The sequence below is a fragment of the Engystomops pustulosus genome, chromosome 4 (assembly GCF_040894005.1).
Source record: "Engystomops pustulosus chromosome 4, aEngPut4.maternal, whole genome shotgun sequence".
Taxonomy (NCBI): Eukaryota; Metazoa; Chordata; class Amphibia; order Anura; family Leptodactylidae; genus Engystomops; species Engystomops pustulosus.
The window spans coordinates 15,045,569-15,067,155 of record NC_092414.1 but is presented as its reverse complement, the minus strand read 5'-3'; the positions used below and the strand labels follow the sequence as shown (position 1 = coordinate 15,067,155).

General features: G+C 44.5%; 1 protein-coding gene across 2 annotated transcripts in view; it reads right to left on the bottom strand.

Annotated features, from left to right (window-relative positions):
* The window catches only part of KDM7A (lysine demethylase 7A), a 52,363-nt gene that overhangs the window by 13,102 nt on the left and 17,674 nt on the right, over positions 1-21,587 (bottom strand). For both annotated transcript variants that reach the window (XM_072145262.1, XM_072145261.1), the window contains exons 2-12: positions 18,063-18,148; positions 7,636-7,753; positions 7,328-7,488; positions 5,117-5,258; positions 4,781-4,967; positions 4,476-4,638; positions 3,374-3,461; positions 2,946-3,052; positions 2,434-2,525; positions 1,938-2,027; positions 22-228 (exon numbers count right to left, since the gene is read on the bottom strand). In XM_072145262.1, the coding sequence (XP_072001363.1) occupies positions 22-228; positions 1,938-2,027; positions 2,434-2,525; positions 2,946-3,052; positions 3,374-3,461; positions 4,476-4,638; positions 4,781-4,967; positions 5,117-5,258; positions 7,328-7,488; positions 7,636-7,753; positions 18,063-18,148 (1,441 nt within the window). The remainder of the gene's footprint in view (positions 1-21; positions 229-1,937; positions 2,028-2,433; positions 2,526-2,945; positions 3,053-3,373; positions 3,462-4,475; positions 4,639-4,780; positions 4,968-5,116; positions 5,259-7,327; positions 7,489-7,635; positions 7,754-18,062; positions 18,149-21,587) is intronic.

The window sequence follows — 21,587 nt, the reverse complement described above, 5'->3', positions numbered from 1 at the left end:
TGTAGATTTGTAGACACTTACCTCCTGCCACGGAGAGATCTCCAACCTTTTCAACACTTCCTTAGTGTGATGTTCCAGAATATCAAGGTTGGATGGGGCTTTGATGCCGTGGTCCCGCAGCCTCCGGGCTTTCTGCTTGGAATGATGAGATGACTTCTCTTGTGAGGATCGGGAGAGAGGACACAGCCCATGGATTCCCTGAGATTTGACTGGTTTGCTCCCCTCCTCCTGCAAACAAAGGCACAAGTTTGGTTCACAGCCCTCCACTGAAAACAGGGGAGATCATCGATATCAGAATGATGGGGGTCCGACGCCCAGCACCTCCACAGATCAGCTGATGAACAGAGGACAGTGTCACTGATCTGCAGTAACCTGGTCTGGCCACTACACAGGAAGGAGAGCTGTCCACTTCCTGTTTCGTTTTATGTTAATCAGATGCCAAGAACGGCCGATGTGTGAGGATCCTGGGGGGCTGTACCCTCACCAATCACATATTGAGGATGTTTTCTATTGATACATTCTCCATGTTCTAGAATATTGATAACCGCTATAGGGGAGTGTATTGTATGACTCCGTAGGACTGAAAAAGGGGGGGGGCCCAGTCTGTCACTCCACCATTCATCATGAGGTTTCCAAAGCTATAAGTTATTACTCCAAATTACCATATTTTTGGACTATGTGAAGCACCTTACTATAAGGCTACATTCACATGGCCGTATGGGGGGACGTATATACGCCATATATACATCCCCCATAAACGGCAATGAGCACACGGTGCCATACGGGAGCAGTAGGGTGCAACACATGTGCGCCACCGTATCGTTCCGCAGCTGGGAGAAAGGTAGGACATGCCCTTTCTTTCTCCGGAATATGGCGCCATGCGCCATAAATCACTATGGGGTGGGGTGGGGGTTGGCAGCGCTCATCCCCTCCTCCTCTCCCCGGCGCCGACATGTGCCCACATTGTGTGAATGTAGCTTAAGATTTTCCCACAATGAAGTCCTCAAAAAAGGAAAAATATATTTAAAAGCAATATAAAAATTCCTGTGGGTAACAGAGCTCCGCCCACCATGCACCATCCCATCTTCCTTCATCTAGAGGTTTGCCTTAACCACCCGTACCCCCACACAGAGCTTTGCCGAACTGCAATCGCCCCCCTCCCAACACACACAGAGCTCCGCCACAACTGTGAACCCCTCACACCTCTCCCTCACTCAGGTCTGCTACATACATTCACTCACATAAACACTCCCAGCACTACCTTATTCTGCATGTGTATGTGATCAGTCGCATGCATTGAACATCACTCTAGTAATACACATGTCGGGAGGGAGAGGAGCGTAGTGTGGAGGTTCTGCTCTCTCGGAGATGGGGTGAAATGCTTCATCAGCGCTTCACCCGATCTCCAGTACAGCGGTCACGAGTGTCTGGCAGTGCGGGATCCTCCTGACCTTCACACTATAGGATGCAGGTACTTACGAAAGATATGGTACATCATAAGGAGAGGGAGACAGATACATGAACACTGCGCATAACGCAGGAGATCTCATGGTCTGTAGGGAGTTCACAGATGCGGCAATACAAAACCATGGGCACTACAGGTCCCTCAAAGGACAACGAGTAAATTAGAAGAAAAAAACTGCAGGCGCCTCAGAGATATCACATAAAAAATACAAAACCTACAAAAAGGGAACGAACCAAAAGAACAAAATATTTGTGCCAACCTCTTACCACATGCCTTTTGTGTTTACCCATCAGATAAGGCAGAGCGCTCTGGGGCTCGCTGACCACTGATCAGTCTATAGTCCGCAATGACGGGATGTTCTTCACTAACGGGCCCCGGCCCATTATTATAGCGGGTGCACCGAGGAGCAGGTCTGCCCCCCCCCACCACCACCACGTTACAGCCATCCATATAACAAGAATCGGGTCCTTACCTCCACAGAGCGAATCACTTTTGACAGCTCTTTAACGAGATTCCCGGGTCTGATGTTTTCTGGGATTTCGAAAGCGTGTTCTGCTACAGACTGGAGAGGGAGAGACAGAAAAATTCCAAATTAAAAAGACAACCTTAAACCCGTGCACCCTTTAACAGCTGATACCCCAACGATCCTGGGGCACTTGGAATTTTTACTCTAGCCCTCACCACTCCCAAGCAACCAGTGGCATAAATTGCAACATCCAATATGCTTATTTATAGTCTGTCAAGTGGGCGGTGCTGGCGAGAAAGACTCTGCTGCTGCCCACCTGACAATTACGAGTCTGATTAGATTGATTTGAATGGACAAGCGTGTAATCCCCATGTCCACCTGTAGGGGAGCTGCAGGAAAAGTGGACACTTCAGGTTTTGCCATAGAATCGGCGTCGATCACTGATCGTCCGTTAACTCCGCCCCAAAAACTATTTTTTTTTTTCTTTCTATTGGTTACTTACTTCTTTCTTCATCCAGCTCTTCAGAGCGCTGATTAACGCTTTCACTCCATGTTTTAAATAATTTGGAGGATGGAAACCATCTTCTCTTAGCTCTGGAAGGGGAAAGCGAGTATTAATAAACTTGTCGTCATCCCCCATTACCTACCGCAGATAATAAAGGTTTGGATTAGTCCAATATCACACAATATAGAGGCTCTCTGATATGTCCAATACTCGCCATCTCTCCTAGAGGGTCTAGGAGGCTCCCGAGAAGAGGACAGACCTCCCGGTGTCCCGGAAGAGTAGGCAAATCTAATGCATTTCATAGGAGAAAAAAAGGGTGCGTGACCGGCGTGTAGAGCGCTCATGCACACAAAGGGGAGCGTCACAGCCCATCAAAGGGGTGTGTCTTATACCTAAATGGGACATGATTTATGGAAATGGGGGTTGGGCAGCCATGGAAAGTAGGCGTGGCCAGCCATGGAAATAATGGGAGGCGTGCCTCCGCTCGTCGCTGGCAAGTATGCTTTTACCTTTCAAAGTTTCAAGTAGATTTTTGGCCACAAACCAACAAATTGCCTCAAAGAAAGGGAACTTGAAGAGATCCGGGGTCTTCAGTCTTTTTTCCATCTCATAACACCTAGTAAAGTAGGAAAGCTCAGTGTTACGCATGAATATATAACCACAGTGACCACTAGTGGGAGCTCGTTCTTTATCATTGGGGGGCGGGTCACATCACTGGGATATCCGGTGATCAAGCAAATTTGGGGTCAGTTTTTGAGCAATAAGACACTTATGACCTTATATTAAAAAAAATAGAGAATGTTTAATCTTTAATAAAAATCTAGTATCCAATTGGCTCCCCCTAGTGGTGACCGTCGGTAGGCAGATGTTTTTCATTCCAAATTTACCTTTTTTAATGAAAAAAAAAATAATAATTAAAATTAAAAAATAGAGTTACCTGAGCTGCATGCCAATGTTTAGGTTGTGCAGAAAGTTCCCACCAAAGGCCATGCAATCCTGAGACGTGAGGACAGCGTGAATCCAGCCTAAAACCGAATTAGACACAGATTAACTACTTCATGCTGAATCTCTACGGTCTCTACAGCCAGTGATATGTATGGTCCCAGTAGAGCTGTGTAATTACACCTTTGAGTAGGTCATTAGTTGTAACCACACATTAGACAGCTATCAAGTGAATACATGTTTGGCCACCCGTTACCACTCATAAAATCCAGCATTCACAAGCAGAGTATCCTCAATGAGGAAAATATGCTAATCAGGTATCGGCTAATCTTCCCTTGGAACAAAAGGGTTGATTATGTTAAAATCCGCCTGCCGATCCTTCTCCCTCACCCACCGTAGATGACCCGTAGGGTTGGCTGACATACATGATTACGTATGTTCAGGTCATACCCAGAGTTACCGATTACGTATGTTCAGGTCAGATCGTACGCAGAGTTACCAATTACGTATGGTCAGGTCAGGTCGTACGCAGAGTTACCGATTGCTCATGGTCAGGTCAGATCCCGAGTTACCGATTGCTCATGGTCAGGTCAGATCCCGAGTTACCGATTGCTCATGGTCAGGTCAGATCCCGAGTTACCGATTGCTCATGGTCAGGTCAGATCCCGAGTTACCGATTGCTCATGGTCAGGTCAGATCCCGAGTTACCGATTGCTCATGGTCAGGTCAGATCCCGAGTTACCGATTGCTCATGGTCAGGTCAGATCCCGAGTTACCGATTGCTCATGGTCAGGTCAGATCCCGAGTTACCGATTACGTATGGTCAGGTCAGATCCCGAGTTACCGATTACGTATGGTCAGGTCAGATCCCGAGTTGCCGATTACTCATGGTCAGGTCGTATCCCGGGTTACCGATTACTCATGTCAGGTCGTACCCATAGTTACCGATTATGTATAGTCAGGTCAGGTCGTATCCCGGAGTTACCGATTACGCATGGCCAGGTCAGGTCGTATCCCAAGTTACCGATTACGTATGACTAGGTCAGGTCGTATCCCGAGTTACCGATTACGTATGGTCAGGTCGTATCCCAAGTTACCTGTTGGGAGAAACAGCGTGTGTCCCTGCTTCAGCACACACTTGTAACAGTTATCCACCTTGTCCCCGAAAAACTCCTCGCTTTGGGTAACTGAAGAGCTCCACGATTCATACAGTGCAAGGTTCTCATCTGTGGGCTTTATCAAGTAAAAAATCTTCTCACCCTGCAGAAAAAAAAACCAAAAAAGCACACACAGTTGAGTTTAACTTTCTTATTTTTTCAACACTTGGTGCCAATAATGAAAAAAAAAAAAATTTGTACTCGAACCCCCCCCCTTTAAGACAGGTTGATCCATTCATACATACCCATAGGACGTGATACCAGACGGAAGTGCCACCAAAGTCTATGTGAAAGTCGGTGTAGCTGTCCTCCACTCCCATCAGGCAATACTTTTGAACAAAGGGCTTTGTGAAGACTGAGTCGTCCGGCCAGTAGTTCTCTACCCAAGACAGTTTTTTGCCGATGTCGGGTACTTTCACCAACTCGGACATCCTGAATTGACAAAAAAAAATTTGTGTTACAGGAGATTAAAAAAAACAAAAACCACTATGGAATCCGCGATCTCCGTGATAAGGTCTAGGTGGGAACCATCTGATCATATCCATCCCTTTAAGACTAGAAGGTTCCTTTAAAGAACTTACTTGGTGTCGGAGAACTCCAGGCTGATGACGTTTAATACTTTGGGTCTGTCGGGGTTCATGAAGTATTTTACAAAGTTTCGGAGCTTCATCTTGCTGTCGGCTTGCCTCGCCACATCGATGACATCGATGATCTTATCCCCTCCTGAAAAAAATGGTGGAGCATGACAAATTATGTGGGGTTATTCCAACACCGCCTGATGTCTACCACTTGCCTCTAAGTCGAGCCATCTCAAATAAAATAAAAAGATTTTAGAAAACCCCCAGGGGTTTGGTATATCCAACTGCAACATATCTGATCATCTGCTCCCAAAAGGAAAGAAACCCTTGCTAGTCAATATAGACGAACGCATTACTTTTCGACAGAAGACCAACCGATGAGAACACCACTCATCAGAAGAAAGGATTCCTTGGAACCCCAAACGATCTTCACAAATTGACTAGAACACCCATCCTACGTGAAGGCGCGTGGCCAAAACCTTTGGATCCTCAAAAATGAAGGTGGAGGCATCTCCTTCACCAATTTGCCTGACTAGAATCAGTCAGTGGCAACCTTCAAGTGAATGGGGCGCATCCAAGTGAGGAGATAAACCACCAAATCCGATCCCTACTACTCCATTCTCGGGACTGTCAAGAGTCCCAGTCAGAGAACATGTCTAGCTTAATTCGCCACCAAAAAATCGTGACCAATCGTGATTTATTCAAGTTGTACAAAGTGTCTCCGGCATCGGATCGTCATGACTAAGATGACCTCTTTTGAATTTCGGGCGGTCTCCAGAGTGGGAAGCCTTCTCCTAACCTACGTCTGGCACGCAGCGCTACCTGATCTGCACACGTCTCAGACTGAGCCCATTAACATGCGCGTAGCTTCACCCATGGGGCATTATGCCATCTGCTGTCCTAATGGCACCGCGTGCCAGGAACAGTTCCCGGAGTATCGAATAATTACGACGATAAAGTACAAATAAACAAGCGCCAGGCAGAAGCCGATTCCTGAGGTAATAAGCCGGCCAAATTGAAATGGGAAATCAGCCAAAGATAGATTAAAAAAAGCACCGGCTTCCCGGATCCCGTCGTAACGTGAAAACGAAAGCAGAACATATTGCAGATTAATCCTATAGAAATCCCACAACGGCGCTGAACGAGCACGAGGAGGCCGCCTTCACATAATGTATGGTTCAGATGCCGTCATCTAATTATATCGCAACCACGTCTCACATCTGTGCAACGACACCACAAAGGACACTGAATCACCAGACGCTATAGCTGCCAATAGCTTTTTATGGGAGCGAGAATCCAAAAATCGAGGGAAAGCGGAATGGAAAACAGGGGAACTCCAAGCAGAGTGGTTGTTATCGGAGGGTTTTTTACCCCCCCTCTATCCAAAGAAGCAAGGGTGGGTCCGACTACTACAAGTATTTTACACAGGACTTCACCGATGACCCCGTCCCGAAGTACCCAAGGTGGATGTAGAGCAAGACAAATGAGGTCTCCATTTTCCAAGGGTTTTCCCACGAAACAAGTAGGCCCTTATCCACAGGATAGGGCCTAACTTGCTGATCTCCGTGATTAGACCCCTACAGATCATTAAAACAGGGGGTCCGATGTATCTCCGTCTGACCCCTTGAGTGGAAACAGCTCGAAAACATCCTTCGGCTCCATAGAGAAGAATGGGGAAGCCTAGCCATGCATGACCGGCTGCTCCGCTCATCTTGGGAAGCAACAAGGATACAGCGGACCCCCCGTTCTTGTGATCACTGACCTAACTTGTTCCATGTGAAAACCCCCCTTAATATTTGATTTTGAAGACTATAGGACCAGGGGGGAGGGGTCTGAGAGTTAAGTTTGTTGCTTTTTGATCATGTTCCCAAAGAAAGCGTCATCACTTGTCTACCATATAGCGTGATGGTGTATCACTAGGATAGGGCATCATTCTATGATCAGTGAGGGTCTAATTTTGGGGATTTTTACAGATGCAAAGAAGAAAACAGTAAAAGTAGCTCAGGTTAAAGGGGCTGTGATATAATAGATACAGGATTAGGGCTTTGTGTCTAAACACTGGGGGATTGGCCACTGGGACCTTCAAGAGGAGGGGAAACGGGATCGAAAGTCGCTAAGTGTACAACAGCTGTCAGTCATAGAAATGATTGGTGGGGGGGAAGGTTCCCAGCAATCGGACGTCCAGTATAAGTTATGTCACGGTTGTCCTCTTACCAACGTAGCGCTCCACGTCCATAACGGAGAACGTAGGCGGCGGCAGTCTGAGGCCCAGGCCGTCCATCTGTGGCACGATGATTGGGCTGTTGAATCCATGCTTCTCCAGGTACCGCTGGGTCAGCTGGGTGCCGTTCATCCGTAAAATAATGTCATCGGCGCTGCAAAATAAAGGAATTTTTAAGGATACCGCCCCTTAAAGAATAAGCTACCCCAATATCTTGTCCCTGCCAAGTGGGAACCTTCCCTGGAGAGAACAGATTATGGGCCGGACGACATAATCAATGGAGGATAGGGCAAGCACATACCTTGGAAAGGACCGGGCTCGGAGTTTCTGCACGAAGGTCCGCGTTCCCGCTTGAACTGGCTTTGTGCCGTCGTCCTGCTCGGTGTAGTCATGTCTATGCCAGTTCCTCCTCTTCTTCACTAGGGGGGGAGCCAGTGAGAACATACATATTAGTGTGCACTATGTAAAAACAGGGCGAACGATTGGGTCCAACGCATTTCGTAGTAGAAGCTCAGTTCTCAAAAACACAAGAAAACATATCAGATCACAGATGGAAAATTCTTCAAGAGATTGTTAAAACGATCATAGGTCAAAGTAAATGGTTCCTTACAGTATAGCGGTGGCAGGAGCCGAGTACATAGAGTATGAATAGTAATACAGACACTGTAGGCACTCCGGCTAGGGAGGCCAAATCGATGCTGCACTGGTTCATGCTATTCCCGCCAGAGAGGAGAAGACGTGTTATTCGAGGGCCTTCTACAATGCGAGGAAGATGAGGAAGCGCCATGCAGAGAAGTCACAGAGCAAGACGAACGACACATACATTCAAAGAAAATCTCGCCACATAGTTGATATGAAATTAGGCACAATGAAATTCCTTTAATCTGGCAGCAGTGGAGTCTGGACCGGGACCCTCTTTCCTGATCACAGGCTCGTGACCAAACTCAGGACCCCGACCACCCCAACTAAGAAACTTAAAAAGTAGGATCACTCTCAGAGCTGAAGCCTAAGGGTGCGGTCACACGTGGTGTTTTGAACCCGTTTTTGGCCCGTTTTTAAGCAGTCCTTAAAAAAACGCATGTGTTTTTTTGAAAACGCATCCGTTTTTGACCCGGTTTCCCAATTATCATAAAACCGGGTCAAAAAACAGATGCGTTTTCAAAAAAATGCTGGTATTTTTTAACGGACTGCTTAAAAACAGGTTCAAAACGCCAAGCCCAATTATAAAAACTGTGAGAAGAGATATCCTTCTGGGTCCCCTAAGGATCCTAGACCTGGATCCATCAATGATGGAAGATCCAAAAACAGCAGTACACCCATGTATACAGGTGGAGTTGCAGATGAAGCCAATGAAATGATGGAAATGATGGACAGAAGTCCATGGATTAAGTAAGTTGATGGAACGGTTCCCGCTTGGTCAACCGAAGAGATCAACGTGTACACCAAGGTCTACACAATGGTCAAGTGACTATCCAGTGATTATAATTACCGACTCGTTTTTGAATTCTATGGATGATCGATAATTACATAAAACAGAGCAAATTTGGATGTAGAGTTTTCAAAAAGTTGACAAAAATGAAGGCCAACATAATGTCAAGTAATAAAATTCCCATCATCAGGAAAGGGTTATGCAATGAGTCGTCCATGTTACCGCACACTGTAAAAAGGGTCAAAAATGGTAGGATTCGGCTCGTTGACAACCATCAACTTCAATTTTGTAAAAAATTTTTCTAATATCAATCATATATTTTTGATAATTTGGCAACTGCTGGATTAAAGGGATTTACATGTGAAACACACATGTCCACACACAAATATGACATCCATTAATAACCGATGAAGACTCTTAGAGATGGAAGCCCAGTGTTATAGGTGGAAGGCCATCGTATGGCGGCAGCACATCCAAGCACACGGCACAACATTGCATCGATCTACATAGCGGATGGTGGAGGCAACAAAAAGTGTAAAAGAAGCGAGCTGTAATAGATTAGGTTCCAAAAAGGACAAAGAAGAACAAAACAAGTGAAGATGTATGTGCTCTTAAGATCTCCAAAGTTAAACCAGGTATAGCATGGACCAGAGGCCTACAAAAGAACTTATCAATAATACTTTCAGATTAACCATTAGATTCATGAAGAGCTCCAGCAAAAAAAAAAACACCAAAAATTTAGTGAACAGTAGTTTTTGAATTTTGTCTACTCGAAAACTTGTTTGCCCCAAAGCCTTCTGAAGATCTCCATCTAAAGTCAACTTTGTGCAGTTTCCGGGGGACACAGGTTGCGGTTAAAACTGCATCGCAATCAGCTTTGAGGTGGTTTTAGGGGCAGTTTTGTTAATTTCACAGGTGAATGACGTTTGAGGAACAGGTTTCCCCTTCAAAATCAAAATCACTTGGTGTGGTTCAGGTCTTTCACCTGTTAAATTAACAAAACTGCACCTTAAACCACCTCGAAACAGATTGCCATCCAGTTGTAACTGCACCCTCAAAGTCCTTCAATGGCCATTACATACATAAATCTAAAATTCTAGAGGTGATATGGACACCCCCAAAGTGTTCTAGTATGGAGGTGACCATAGGGCGTCTTCCAAAATAGCAGCTTGAAGATGTTCTCCATGAAGAAACATCAATTCTGTGGCCAATTCACATAGCAGGTACAGGAATCGCCTGGTGTGGACCACAGACTCAAAGATGGCCAACATAGATGGTCTGCCACACAGGTTCTGTAGCAGGTCTAAAAATTTGGCATAAATAGGGTGACCTGGAAGTATCAGACTTGTCCAAATTTCCTTGTTTTTGAGATTTAAATCCAACCCCAAGTGATATAGAAATGATCATCATCTTGAAAAAGGTGTCAACATTTTTTGTTGGGTGGAAAGATGACCCTCTCGAAAGCCAAGTTGCTGGTTTACCACAACCTTTAGCATATCACAGTTTTGGTTTTTTACTGTCACGCGCAACTTAATAGCCAAACAAAAACTGTGTGGGTTGGGTTTAAGTAAAAGTAGAGAGTCAAAAAGGTCACAAGATTTCATACAAACAAACTTGAAAAAGTGGAAAAAGTCGATAAGCTTCCCCTTCTTGTGGCCAGGTTTAGAGTCAACCAGTTGGCTTAGTTAAAATTAAAAAAATTTAGTAGATAACAAGCCGTTGACCAATTTGATGGTTCTAAAGATTAATCCAAAAAGAGGTAGCTAAAAACAACATTAAAGATCCTCCAATGGGCTACCAGTAGGCAAGAAAAAGCTTGGAGGACTTGGTTTCAGTTGACCGATCAAGGTTCTCTACGAGTAGTAGCCAACTGAAGCAATTTTTAGTCAATGCCAGACAGGCAATCCTTTTTGTGGGAAGCATTTACTTTTGGGTAGTCTGTTCAAAACCAGGTCTTTTTGTTTTTTTAATAAATCCATTGAGAGTTGTGAAGGCCTCAAAATAGAGGTTCTTCTTCCTCAAACCCAAGTCGATTTTCAAGCCATTTTGTAAATTTTTCGATGGCCGTTTCATTCATCATCAAATAGTGGAAATCAAAAAACTTAAAATATTCCATCGGCTACTTTACATATAGACTCTCGACTCTCCAAAAATGTTTTAAGCTTTCACGTTGTCCCCATCTGATGATCAACAAGGGCTGTTAAATTCAATTTTAATACTGAAACATGTTCAGGTCAAGAGGTTTTACTAGATAATCATTTACCTGTAAAAACAAAAATATCAACAACAAAAAAGTAAAAAAATAAAATAAAATTCTTCGGACGGAGCGGTAAAGTTGGCCAGACACGAGGTGATGTTTCATAACCAAAATCAATAGGAGACCAAAGTTCTACTACCGTGTTGGTCAATGGGCTCGGGACGCAACACTTAGAATCATCCCCTGCCCATCGGGAAGTCACAATAATTTTTTTCACAAATTTTTGGAAAACTTCCTCAGTTCATGTATGGTCAACTTTACGGAAATATTTCCAAAACGTTTCAACATTTCAGATCGTGATAGACCCTCATGTAGCATTTCGACCGTATCTCCATCGCAATAACTACAAATCGGATCCTCTTCAAAGTGAAGGTAAACCAGACTGGAGTCATGGTCACCACGGCACAGTCCCACTGTCGAGTAAAAGACCCTCTGGTAGGTACTGGTCAGTGAGTAGCTTGCAGTTAAGTTAATCCAGCCCGAAATCCAGTAGGGGGCACTGCAGATTTAAAGAACACACTATGCACCTAAAAGAAAGAATAGAGAACAAGTTATTGAGGTTTTTCCATTCCTAGAAAATATCCGGGTCCCTCGGAGTTCCTTGTGTTGCGACTCTGTAAGAACCAAGTGATAGCACCACCAAATAATCAAAAAGTACCATGGAAGACATCAATGTTTAAATAACAAATAAAAAGTTTTTTATTGTCTTGTTTTATTTGGAAACACAAAAAATAAAAAAAAATTTGCAAAAAAGAGCAACTTTTTTTTCTAAATTAAACTTTTTTGGTTAGTTGTAGTAAAGGACCTTTAACTAGAACGCAAAGCCCTCGCAATACTTAGAGCAGATCCGCTGTAAATACTTAGGTTGTTCGGGAGAATAGAAGGCATTCAACAAGTATTTTGGGCATTTAAGCCTAAAGTTTCCGCACACATGGCCAAGGTCAATGGGGGGGGGGGGGGGGAATGAATGGGAGTAATGTGCGCGGCCGGCCTAACCCCAGAAGTCAAATTGCCTTTATATTTGTGACCGGAGGCAGTTTCATTGTACAAGACCGCCTTGGAGATGTGTAGGAGCTCCACAAAAAAAAATAAAAAACAAAAACTATATACTGTAAGTTTATTCTGGAATTTAAAAAAATCAACTTGCTAATCAATGGGAACTCGAGAACAGGTTTGATCACCTCAATAAGCTTACGGGGATAGGCGAGTGCAAGATCCTAATTTGGAGCAAATTCCGTCGTGATCGATGGAGCGGCACACCATTTGGGGTACAAAGGACCCCTTATTCTCGTGATCTGGGACACCCCCCCCCCCCCAACGAATCAGTAAATTTTCCCCCCTATACTGTGGATACGGGAAAACCTGTAGTGACTGGGCAACTCCTTTAAACTTTTTTTAAGTAGTTAATATATACTCAAGTATAAGCCTAGTTTTTCAGTACAAAAAAAATTTGTTGAAAACCCAAACTTGGCTTATACTCGAGTAAAAAAAAAAATATATATATCAAAACTCACCTTTCCGGCTTCCCCCGCTGCTGGCTATATACTGGGGCAGGGGGCTGGCTATATAATGGGGGATATGGGCTGGCAGGCTAAATACTGGGAGGCAGGTGCTGGCTATATACTGGAAGGCAGGTGCTGGCTATATACTGGGGGATACGGGCTGGCAGGCTATATACTGGGGGGCAGGTGCTGGCTATATACTGGAAGGCAGGTGCTGGCTATATACTGGGGGATATGGGCTGGCAGGCTATATACTGGGGGGCAGGTGCTGGCTATATACTATGGGGCAGGGTCCGGCAGGCTATATAATGGGGAGGCTATGACCAATGCATTTCCCACCCTCGGCTTATACTCGAGTCAATAGGTTTTCCCAGGTTTTTGTGGCAAAATTAGGGGCCTCCGCTTATACTTGGGTCGGCTTATACTCGCGTATTTACAGTAATTTTTTTTTTTTTTTTATTGTACGATTTAAAAAAAAAATTTATAAAAATTTTAAACGACTGCAAAATAAAATATCAATTAAATACAAATTTAATTAGTAATAATAATAATAATAATAATAATAAATTCTCAACCAAACCAGTAGCAGTATTATCAGGGGGCTTAAAAATTGATCACGTTTATTGTTTTTGGGGGGTTTTTTTAACTCTAAAAGTCTTATAAACTAAATTCCACCTAGAAAAGTCAGATGTGAAACGCAGCAACTTAAAAAAAAAAAAAAGTTTGCCAAAGTTTTTTAAAGACTACTGAACAGTAGCTTTGTTGAGATCATCAGGGGTGGCGTTTTATAACGTAGACAAACTAAAAGGTAAAAAAAAAAAAAAATAATAATAATCACACTACACAAACCACCACTTTCCGGGGGCTTCTGCTACTAGTTTCTTGGCACCGAGCCTACAGCGAGCATTTAAACACACTGGCGCCTAGGAGTTAAATGAAGGTAATTTAATCCCGTGTCACTCTGCACCGCGGCTCCCAGGAACAAGAGATTTTTAACTTAAAGCGGTTCATTCGGAGAAGCAAAATCAGGTCAAGGTACACTAGAGGTCAAGTGCCCTGGGGGGTGAAGGGGGGGGGGGGTAGGGGCATCGCCGATTTTTTTTTCTCTGAAACTTTCAAAAAGTTAAGTAAGGGGGAAAGCAAGAACTTCATTATCACACCTTGAAAGCATAAAAAAAAAAAAAAAGGCAAAAAAATATATAAAAAATATAAAAAAAAAACAACAAAAAAAAGTAATGGTTTAAACAAAAAGAACAGAAATAATAATAAAAAAAAATTATATATATTTTTTAAATTCCTGCTTGTGTGTCGCTTTGTTTGGCGTTTTTTCGAGGTCACGGCATTTAATGGACTGGCGCCCCCTCCCCACTTACAATCCACTTACTACAAGGCCGGCGGCGGAGGGGACAATGTACAAGGTGAAGCACCGCGGGCGCCATTCAGAGAGGGTGAAAGGAGAAAGTCACCTTGATATATTCAGGGTAATAAAAAAAAAAAAAAAATCCTAGTGCAGCGGGTAATCCAAGGCTACGCGACGACCTCCGGAGCGCAGACATGTAACCTGTTTACATAGGTCTCTGGTGATATAGGGGAAGCAGCTGTCTATACATCTCATAGTCAATCCAGCTGTTTGTCCGACCCTGCGCTGATCCGTACATTCATTCCAGGGCACATTGAAATGAGTAACAAAAATTTTATTACACTCCAGAGCTGCATTCACAATTCTGCTGGTAGTCCGGAGTTGCATCTCGTCTTATAGTACAGAACGAGATACGCAATCGTGATGGTTGTCAGTGGAAACAGACCGCAGGCTTGTTGTCAGCCACGCCCTTTAACGACTAGGCTGTGTTTATAGTTGAAGTGGAGGTTCTGCACATATTAAGATGTTTTGCCATTTTATTTTTTGCACTAGGATCACAACGTTAATTGAGTCCCTAAAAATACACGGGGACAGTCAACATTTCCAACATTACACCAGGAACTGTGAATAGTGAGTTCAGCTCTGGAGTATAATACAGGATGTAACTCAGGATCAGTACAGGATAAGTAATGTCATGTATGTACACAGTGACTGCACCAGCAGCAGAATAGTGAGTTCAGCTCTGGAGTATAATACAGGATGTAACTCAGGATCAGTACAGGATAAGTAATGTCATGTATGTACACAGTGACTGCACCAGCAGCAGAATAGTGAGTGCAGCTCTGGAGTATAATACAGGATGTAACTCAGGATCAGTACAGGATAAGTAATATCATGTATGTACACAGTGACTGAACCAGCAGCAGAACAGTGAGTGCAGCTCTGGGGTATAATACAGGATGTAACTCAGGATCAGTACAGGATAAGTAATGTCACGTATGTACACAGTGACTGCACCAGCAGCAGAATAGTGAGTGCAGCTCTGGAGTATAATACAGGATGTAACTCAGGATCAGTACAGGATAAGTAATGTCACGTATGTACACAGTGACTGCACCAGCAGCAGAATAGTGAGTGCAGCTCTGGAGTATAATACAGGATGTAACTCAGGATCAGTACAGGATAAGTAATGTCATGTATGTACACAGTGACTGCACCAGCAGCAGAATAGTGAGTTCAGCTCTGGAGTATAATACAGGATGTAACTCAGGATCAGTACAGGATAAGTAATGTCATGTATGTACACAGTGACTGCACCAGCAGCAGAATAGTGAGTGCAGCTCTGGAGTATAATACAGGATGTAACTCAGGATCAGTACAGGATAAGTAATGTCATGTACACAGTGACTGCACCAGCAGCAGAATAGTGAGTGCAGCTCTGGAGTATAATACAGGATGTAACTCAGGATCAGTACAGGATAAGTAATGTCATGTATGTACACAGTGACTGCACCAGCAGCAGAACAGTGAGTGCAGCTCTGGGGTATAATACAGGATGTAACTCAGGATCAGTACAGGATAAGTAATGTCACGTATGTACACAGTGACTGCACCAGCAGCAGAATAGTGAGTTCAGCTCTGGAGTATAATACAGGATGTAACTCAGGATCAGTACAGGATAAGTAATGTCACGTATGTACACAGTGACTGCACCAGCAGCAGAATAGTGAGTGCAGCTCTGGGGTATAATACAGGATGTAACTCAGGATCAGTACAGGATAAGTAATGTCATGTATGTACACAGTGACTGCACCAGCAGCAGAATAGTGAGTGCAGCTCTGGGGTATAATACAGGATGTAACTCAGGATCAGTACAGGATAAGTAATGTCACGTATGTACACAGTGACTGCACCAGCAGCAGAATAGTGAGTGCAGCTCTGGAGTACAACCTGGATTTGTTTTCCCCAAGCGCAGATGAGTTATTTAAGTAAAAGTAAGAATATTGGGTTATTATCACCTGTTCGTGTACAGATCCCTCATTATCTGACAACCTTGTAACTAGGACAATCAAACACTGCAGGCAAGTTAGAGGAATGTTTCCATGACAGGCAGAGACACGTAACTACACAAAACATGTTCACCGTACCCTGTGCTGACTCGCCAATTATTATTTTTGTATTTTGAGATAAAAAAAAATAAAATAAATAAAAAAATGGATAGGTGAAGCAACAACTTAAAAAAAAAACAAAAAACAAAAAAAAAAACAAACAAACTGGAAAACCCCCTTACATTTTTTATTTAGTTTAGAGGATTTTTTTAAAAGATTTTCCAATAACCAATTCCAAAAATGGAACATAAACAAAACAACAACAACAAAAAAAACAAAAACATTTTTTACTCGGTGGAGAATTTTTTTTTTTATGATTTCATAGCCCTCGAATTTTGAAATCGAGGTGTTGCATGCCATTAAGATCAGCCACAGCCGCCACATCGCAGAATCAATGATCCAGTTATCTCTTCATTACATGGAAGCGCAGGCTCGGAGTGGAGCGCTCAACTTTCCACGATAATCAATTTTACTTTAAAAAAAAAAAAAACTTTTTTTTTTTTTAAATGAGGGAAAGCAGACAGTCTGTCTGTAATGAGGATATCCACATGAGATGACCAAGGCCATTAACATCTTGTATTACTGCAATTTTTTTTCCCCACCTTTTTGTTTCCCCATGGAGGATGTTTTATCAGCACGGAGCGGCAGATAGCGCCCCCACTGTCCATGCGCGGAACGATTTCAAAATGCCACAGATGCCTTTAAGCGGAGCGAGGGAGCATTGTCCTCACTTGCCTTTCATCTGCCACAAGGCAAACACAATGCCGGCTCTGCAGTCAGGTCATAACAATTACTGTCATCGTATACACACATACACTCAAAAAAAAAAAAAAAAAAAAAAAACAATTAAAACACAAAAATATCGGGAGAGAAAACCATATACCGCTGCTGGTGACCGCACAGTCAAAATAAATTATCCCGTAGAAAACAAAGTAATAAAATCTGGAAAAAAAAGCAACATAAAAAATGTACAATTTGGAGAATATTGAAAGAAATGTGTTTTTTTTTTTTAAAAATTACAAAAATAACACGTTCAGCTCGTAAATATCGGGTCCGACAAAGGCTAAAGAGCTACCAAAGTCAACCGAAAACCGGAGAACACCGACACCAACTGTTACAGTCTTTCACTCGTGTTCCGATGCAGTTGGAATTTCTCCTCTAGCTACCACCGCTCCCGAGTAAATCGACACCGTTAATTTCAGGACACGATATGCTAATCAGGTTGGTTATGGTCAAGTGGGTGGTGCCCAAAGGTCTTCTGCAGCCCAGTAAACCAAATGCATGGTTCCAACTGAGAGCGATTAATCTAACCTCGGCAGAATCGGTGGAGTTGCATCTACAAGTGGTGGTTCTTACAATAGGCTTTCCACTCAAGAGGGTTGTACCAACTCCTCCACCATCTTATAGGTCAGGGTTCAACATCTAAGACCCCCCCACGTAAGCGAGAATAGACCTTCGCCGTTCATCAGAATGGGTCCTGTTCTCACTAACGGAATAATGTGGCAGGTTTAGCATCTAAATGAACATTGGGGGTCCATTTTCGTGATTAATGGAGGACCCACCAATGGTGGACCCCTTCCGATCAGATGGTTATCCTCTATCCTGTGAGCTAACAAACTATGGACCAAATCACCAATCCTATAGGTTAGAGCCAAGAAAATCTTATTGGTCAGGGTCCAACAGCTAGTGCCCCCCCACTTACTCGAGAATAGATCCCTGCAGTTCACCAGAATGGGTCCCGTGAATGAGACGACAAGTTTAGCATCACATGAACCGTGTGGGGGGAGGGGGTCCATTCTCGTGATCAATGGAGGTCCCAGGTGCTGTACCCCCACTGATCAGATTGTTATCCCGTATCCTGTGACCACGAGCTATCCTATAGGTTAGAGCCTAGAACATCCCTTAGATACTTTGGCAAAACGGTAATATTGGAAAGATTTTAGATATATAAAAAAACAAAAAAAAAAAAAAACACACACAAAAGGTTTTTTTTTTTTGGGGGGGGGAGGGGGGAGGGGAGGAACACCACATAATAAAAGCTTAAAATTCTATTTACTACACGCTGTACTTACATTGGGAGGGCCCGTGAAGCACTTCACAGTTCGGACAGTGGTAGAGGTCGATATCTGCCGCTTGATGCTCCTCGACTTTTACACAGCTGTGATGTAAAAAAAAAAACATAAAAAACAGAAGTTAAATAAAAAATAAAAAATTACACAAAATTTTTTAATATTAAGAATAATAGCGCCCAATAATATAGTACAAATATAGGATGCAGGGACTAACAAAGTGGTCACCAATACGACAATTGATGCATAATTGGACATGGTTCCACCTCAGAATGATCCAGCCTTGACGCCATGACGTAACTACCTCAAGAAATCACCTTGGGTCAGAAACCAGGCCTATCCCTTTAGTAACACTGGGATTTTAGGACCACCGCATGACACAAGACAGCAGCTGTTACCAGAGCGCTGCAGAAAATTGTTTGGCAACGGAGCTGCCAACACTTGGCTGAAGAGATGATTACACGACTAACGGGACAAGAGGAGTGAGAAGACCACGTCAAGCTTCTCAAGAAGAACATCTCTAATGTACTTGTCCTATTGAACCTCATGTCACAGATTACATCCATCAGTCATGTCATACCAATTCCCGGGTAACAATCATCATATTAGAGAGGGCAGGCGTCAGCGACAGGAAAGTAGCGAGATAGAAGGCATCTGAGCGTAGACAGCGTAACACTGGAGAGAAAGTGCCATATAGTGAGCCCCCCCCCCCCCCCCAAAAAAAAACAAAAAAAAAAGACAAAAAGGGAACAAGCGCAAGCGAGGGGGGAGGCGTCGAGCAAACGAGAACAAGCGCAAGCGAGGGAGAAGGCGTCTAACAAACGAGAACAAGCGCAAGCGAGGGAGAAGGCGTCTAACAAACGAGAACAAGCGCAAGCAGGGGAAGGCGTTGAACGGGAACAAGCGCAAGCGGGGGAAGGCGTTGAACGAGAACTAGCGCAAGTGAGGGGGGAGGCGTCGAGCAAAGGAGAACAAGCGCAAGCGAGGGGGTAGGCGATGAACAAACAAGAACAATCGCAAGCGAGGGGGAAGGCATCGAACAAACAAGAACAAGCGCAAGCGAGGGGGTAGGCGATGAACGGACGAGAACAAGCGCAAGCGGGGGAAGGCGTCGAACGGACGAGAACAAGCGCAAGCGGAGGAAGGCGGCGAACGGAAGAGAACAAGCGCAAGCGGGGGAAGGCGTCGAACGGACGAGAACAAGCGCAAGCGGAGGAAGGCGTCGAACGGAAGAGAACAAGCGCAAGCGGGGGAAGGCGTCGAACGGACGAAAACAAGCGCAAGCGGGGGGAAGGCGTCGAACGGACGAGAACAAGCGCAAGCGGGGGAAGGCGTCGAACGGACGAGAACAAGCGCAAGCGGGGGAAGGCGTCGAACGGACGAGAACAAGCGCAAGCGGGGGAAGGCGTCGAACGGACGAGAACAAGCGCAAGCGGGGGAAGGCGTCGAACGGACGAGAACAAGCGCAAGCGGAGGAAGGCGGCGAACGGAAGAGAACAAGCGCAAGCGGGGGAAGGCGTCGAACGGACGAGAACAAGCGCAAGCGGAGGAAGGCGTCGAACGGAAGAGAACAAGCGCAAGCGGGGGAAGGCGTCGAACGGACGAAAACAAGCGCAAGCGGGGGGGGAAGGCGTCGAACGGACGAGAACAAGCGCAAGCGGGGGAAGGCGTCGAACGGACGAGAACAAGCGCAAGCGGGGGAAGGCGTCGAACGGACGAGAACAAGCGCAAGCGGGGGAAGGCGTCGAACGGACGAGAACAAGCGCAAGCGGGGGAAGGCGTCGAACGGACGAGAACAAGCGCAAGCGGGGGAAGGCGTCTAAATTACAGAAACCTTACAGCTGATCACTGCAGCCTGGGACCCAAACTAAAGCTTCCAGAGAACTTCACCAGAGGTCACAGTGGTCAGAGGGGTCGTCTTTAAGTCGGGTGTCCTTAAGTAGGGGACTGCCTTTACTCTTCCGATATAAGGAGAAATCTCAACAAATGACATTTGTATCCGGTATATCAAACTCCTTGAGCAGGGTATTAAAACCCCCCCACAGTAATGTAATTGAAGGCCGAAGTCCTAATGTGGCATAAAATATAATTCATATGATATTTATTCCAACGTTAAACAAAAAAAACTAAAAATTGTGAAGATGCTGCCGAAGGGAAGCTGCTGCCTCAGTGATCTCCTGCTATGGAGCTGTAAAGGAGAGAACCGCCGCCGCTTTGATCTTAATTACAGGAAACAGGCAGCACAACGTAATTAGGGCAATTCCCTTTAAAAAAAAAAAATGGTGGAAAAAAAGGCAAAACAGCAGACAGAAAATAGTATCAGTGGAGGCACCCGGCTGTGCAGATTGCAGGAGGCTGAACAATTAGAAAACCACTGTGGTCATAGAGCGGTTCCGGGGCAGGAACTAAAAATTTGATGGAAAACTTGCCGTTATTGGTACAGTGGAGAGATTTTACAACACGCCAGAAAGCAAGAAATGAACCCTGAAAAGCAATAGGACTTAACACACAACTAAAAATCCTGTCAGTTACAACCCCATCCCCCACAAATTAAAAAAAAAGGTAAATATTTGGGCTACATGGTTCGTCCAGAGTAGTCAAAAACATCAGGATAGACAGAACAGCTGCCGGTTTGCCAACGCGGGTGACGAATGGGGTCATAGTAGAAAAACCCTTAAATTGTCCGGGCAAAGACATATTGTAGAGATATAGGACAACTGTATTTACCTCGAGACACAATTTACGACCAGGCCAACATGTGAGGGATGCGTCAGTAACCATAGAGTTGGCTTGTCCCTAACAAGATGTAACATTCAAAGTCTGTTTAGAGTTTTCACCCCCACCCCACGCGGCGTAGGCGGCTGGCACATAGTGTGAACACTCCAGGACAAGTCCCTGACAGCTGCGTTTCTTCTTCCACATCTGTCGGACACTCGAAAATAGCTCGAGAACGGTTTCGCCAGGTGGAGGGGCGTTTCCACAGCTAATGCTTTCCAAAAGATTTCAGTTCCACTTCTTTCTTTCAAAATGTTTATCCCGAGTCGTGCCCAAGTCGTAAAGAAACTCTCCGTAGAGCGGGACATAGCGGGGGTGGGGGTGGGTATGGGGGGGGTGGGGGTGAAGGTTAACAAAAAAAGGCTGCAAATAAATTTCATGTTACTGCAGGGTGTGAACAGGTGCGTCACCTGGAAACACGTATCGCGAAGGCACGCAACGGGATCTCTGTGTATTCGCAAACTGCCAAAACGCGTTACATAAACCGGTTGACCATCCTGCTTACCTACAACTGGCCGGTATCCAAACATGTTTGAGACGACGAGTAGCTAATGTTGATGGCTAACCTTAAAAAGTGGAATATCACCAATATTTTTTTGGATGAGGATCAGGTTGCATCCACACGTTCAGTTGTTCAGATGCCCAAACTAAGAGTGGAGTCAAAATAGAGGAGGAGCTGCACCCCTTAATGATAAGTCCTCATCCATTATGAATCACACCAGTTTTTCAGATGCAGTTTTTGAAGCCAGAAGT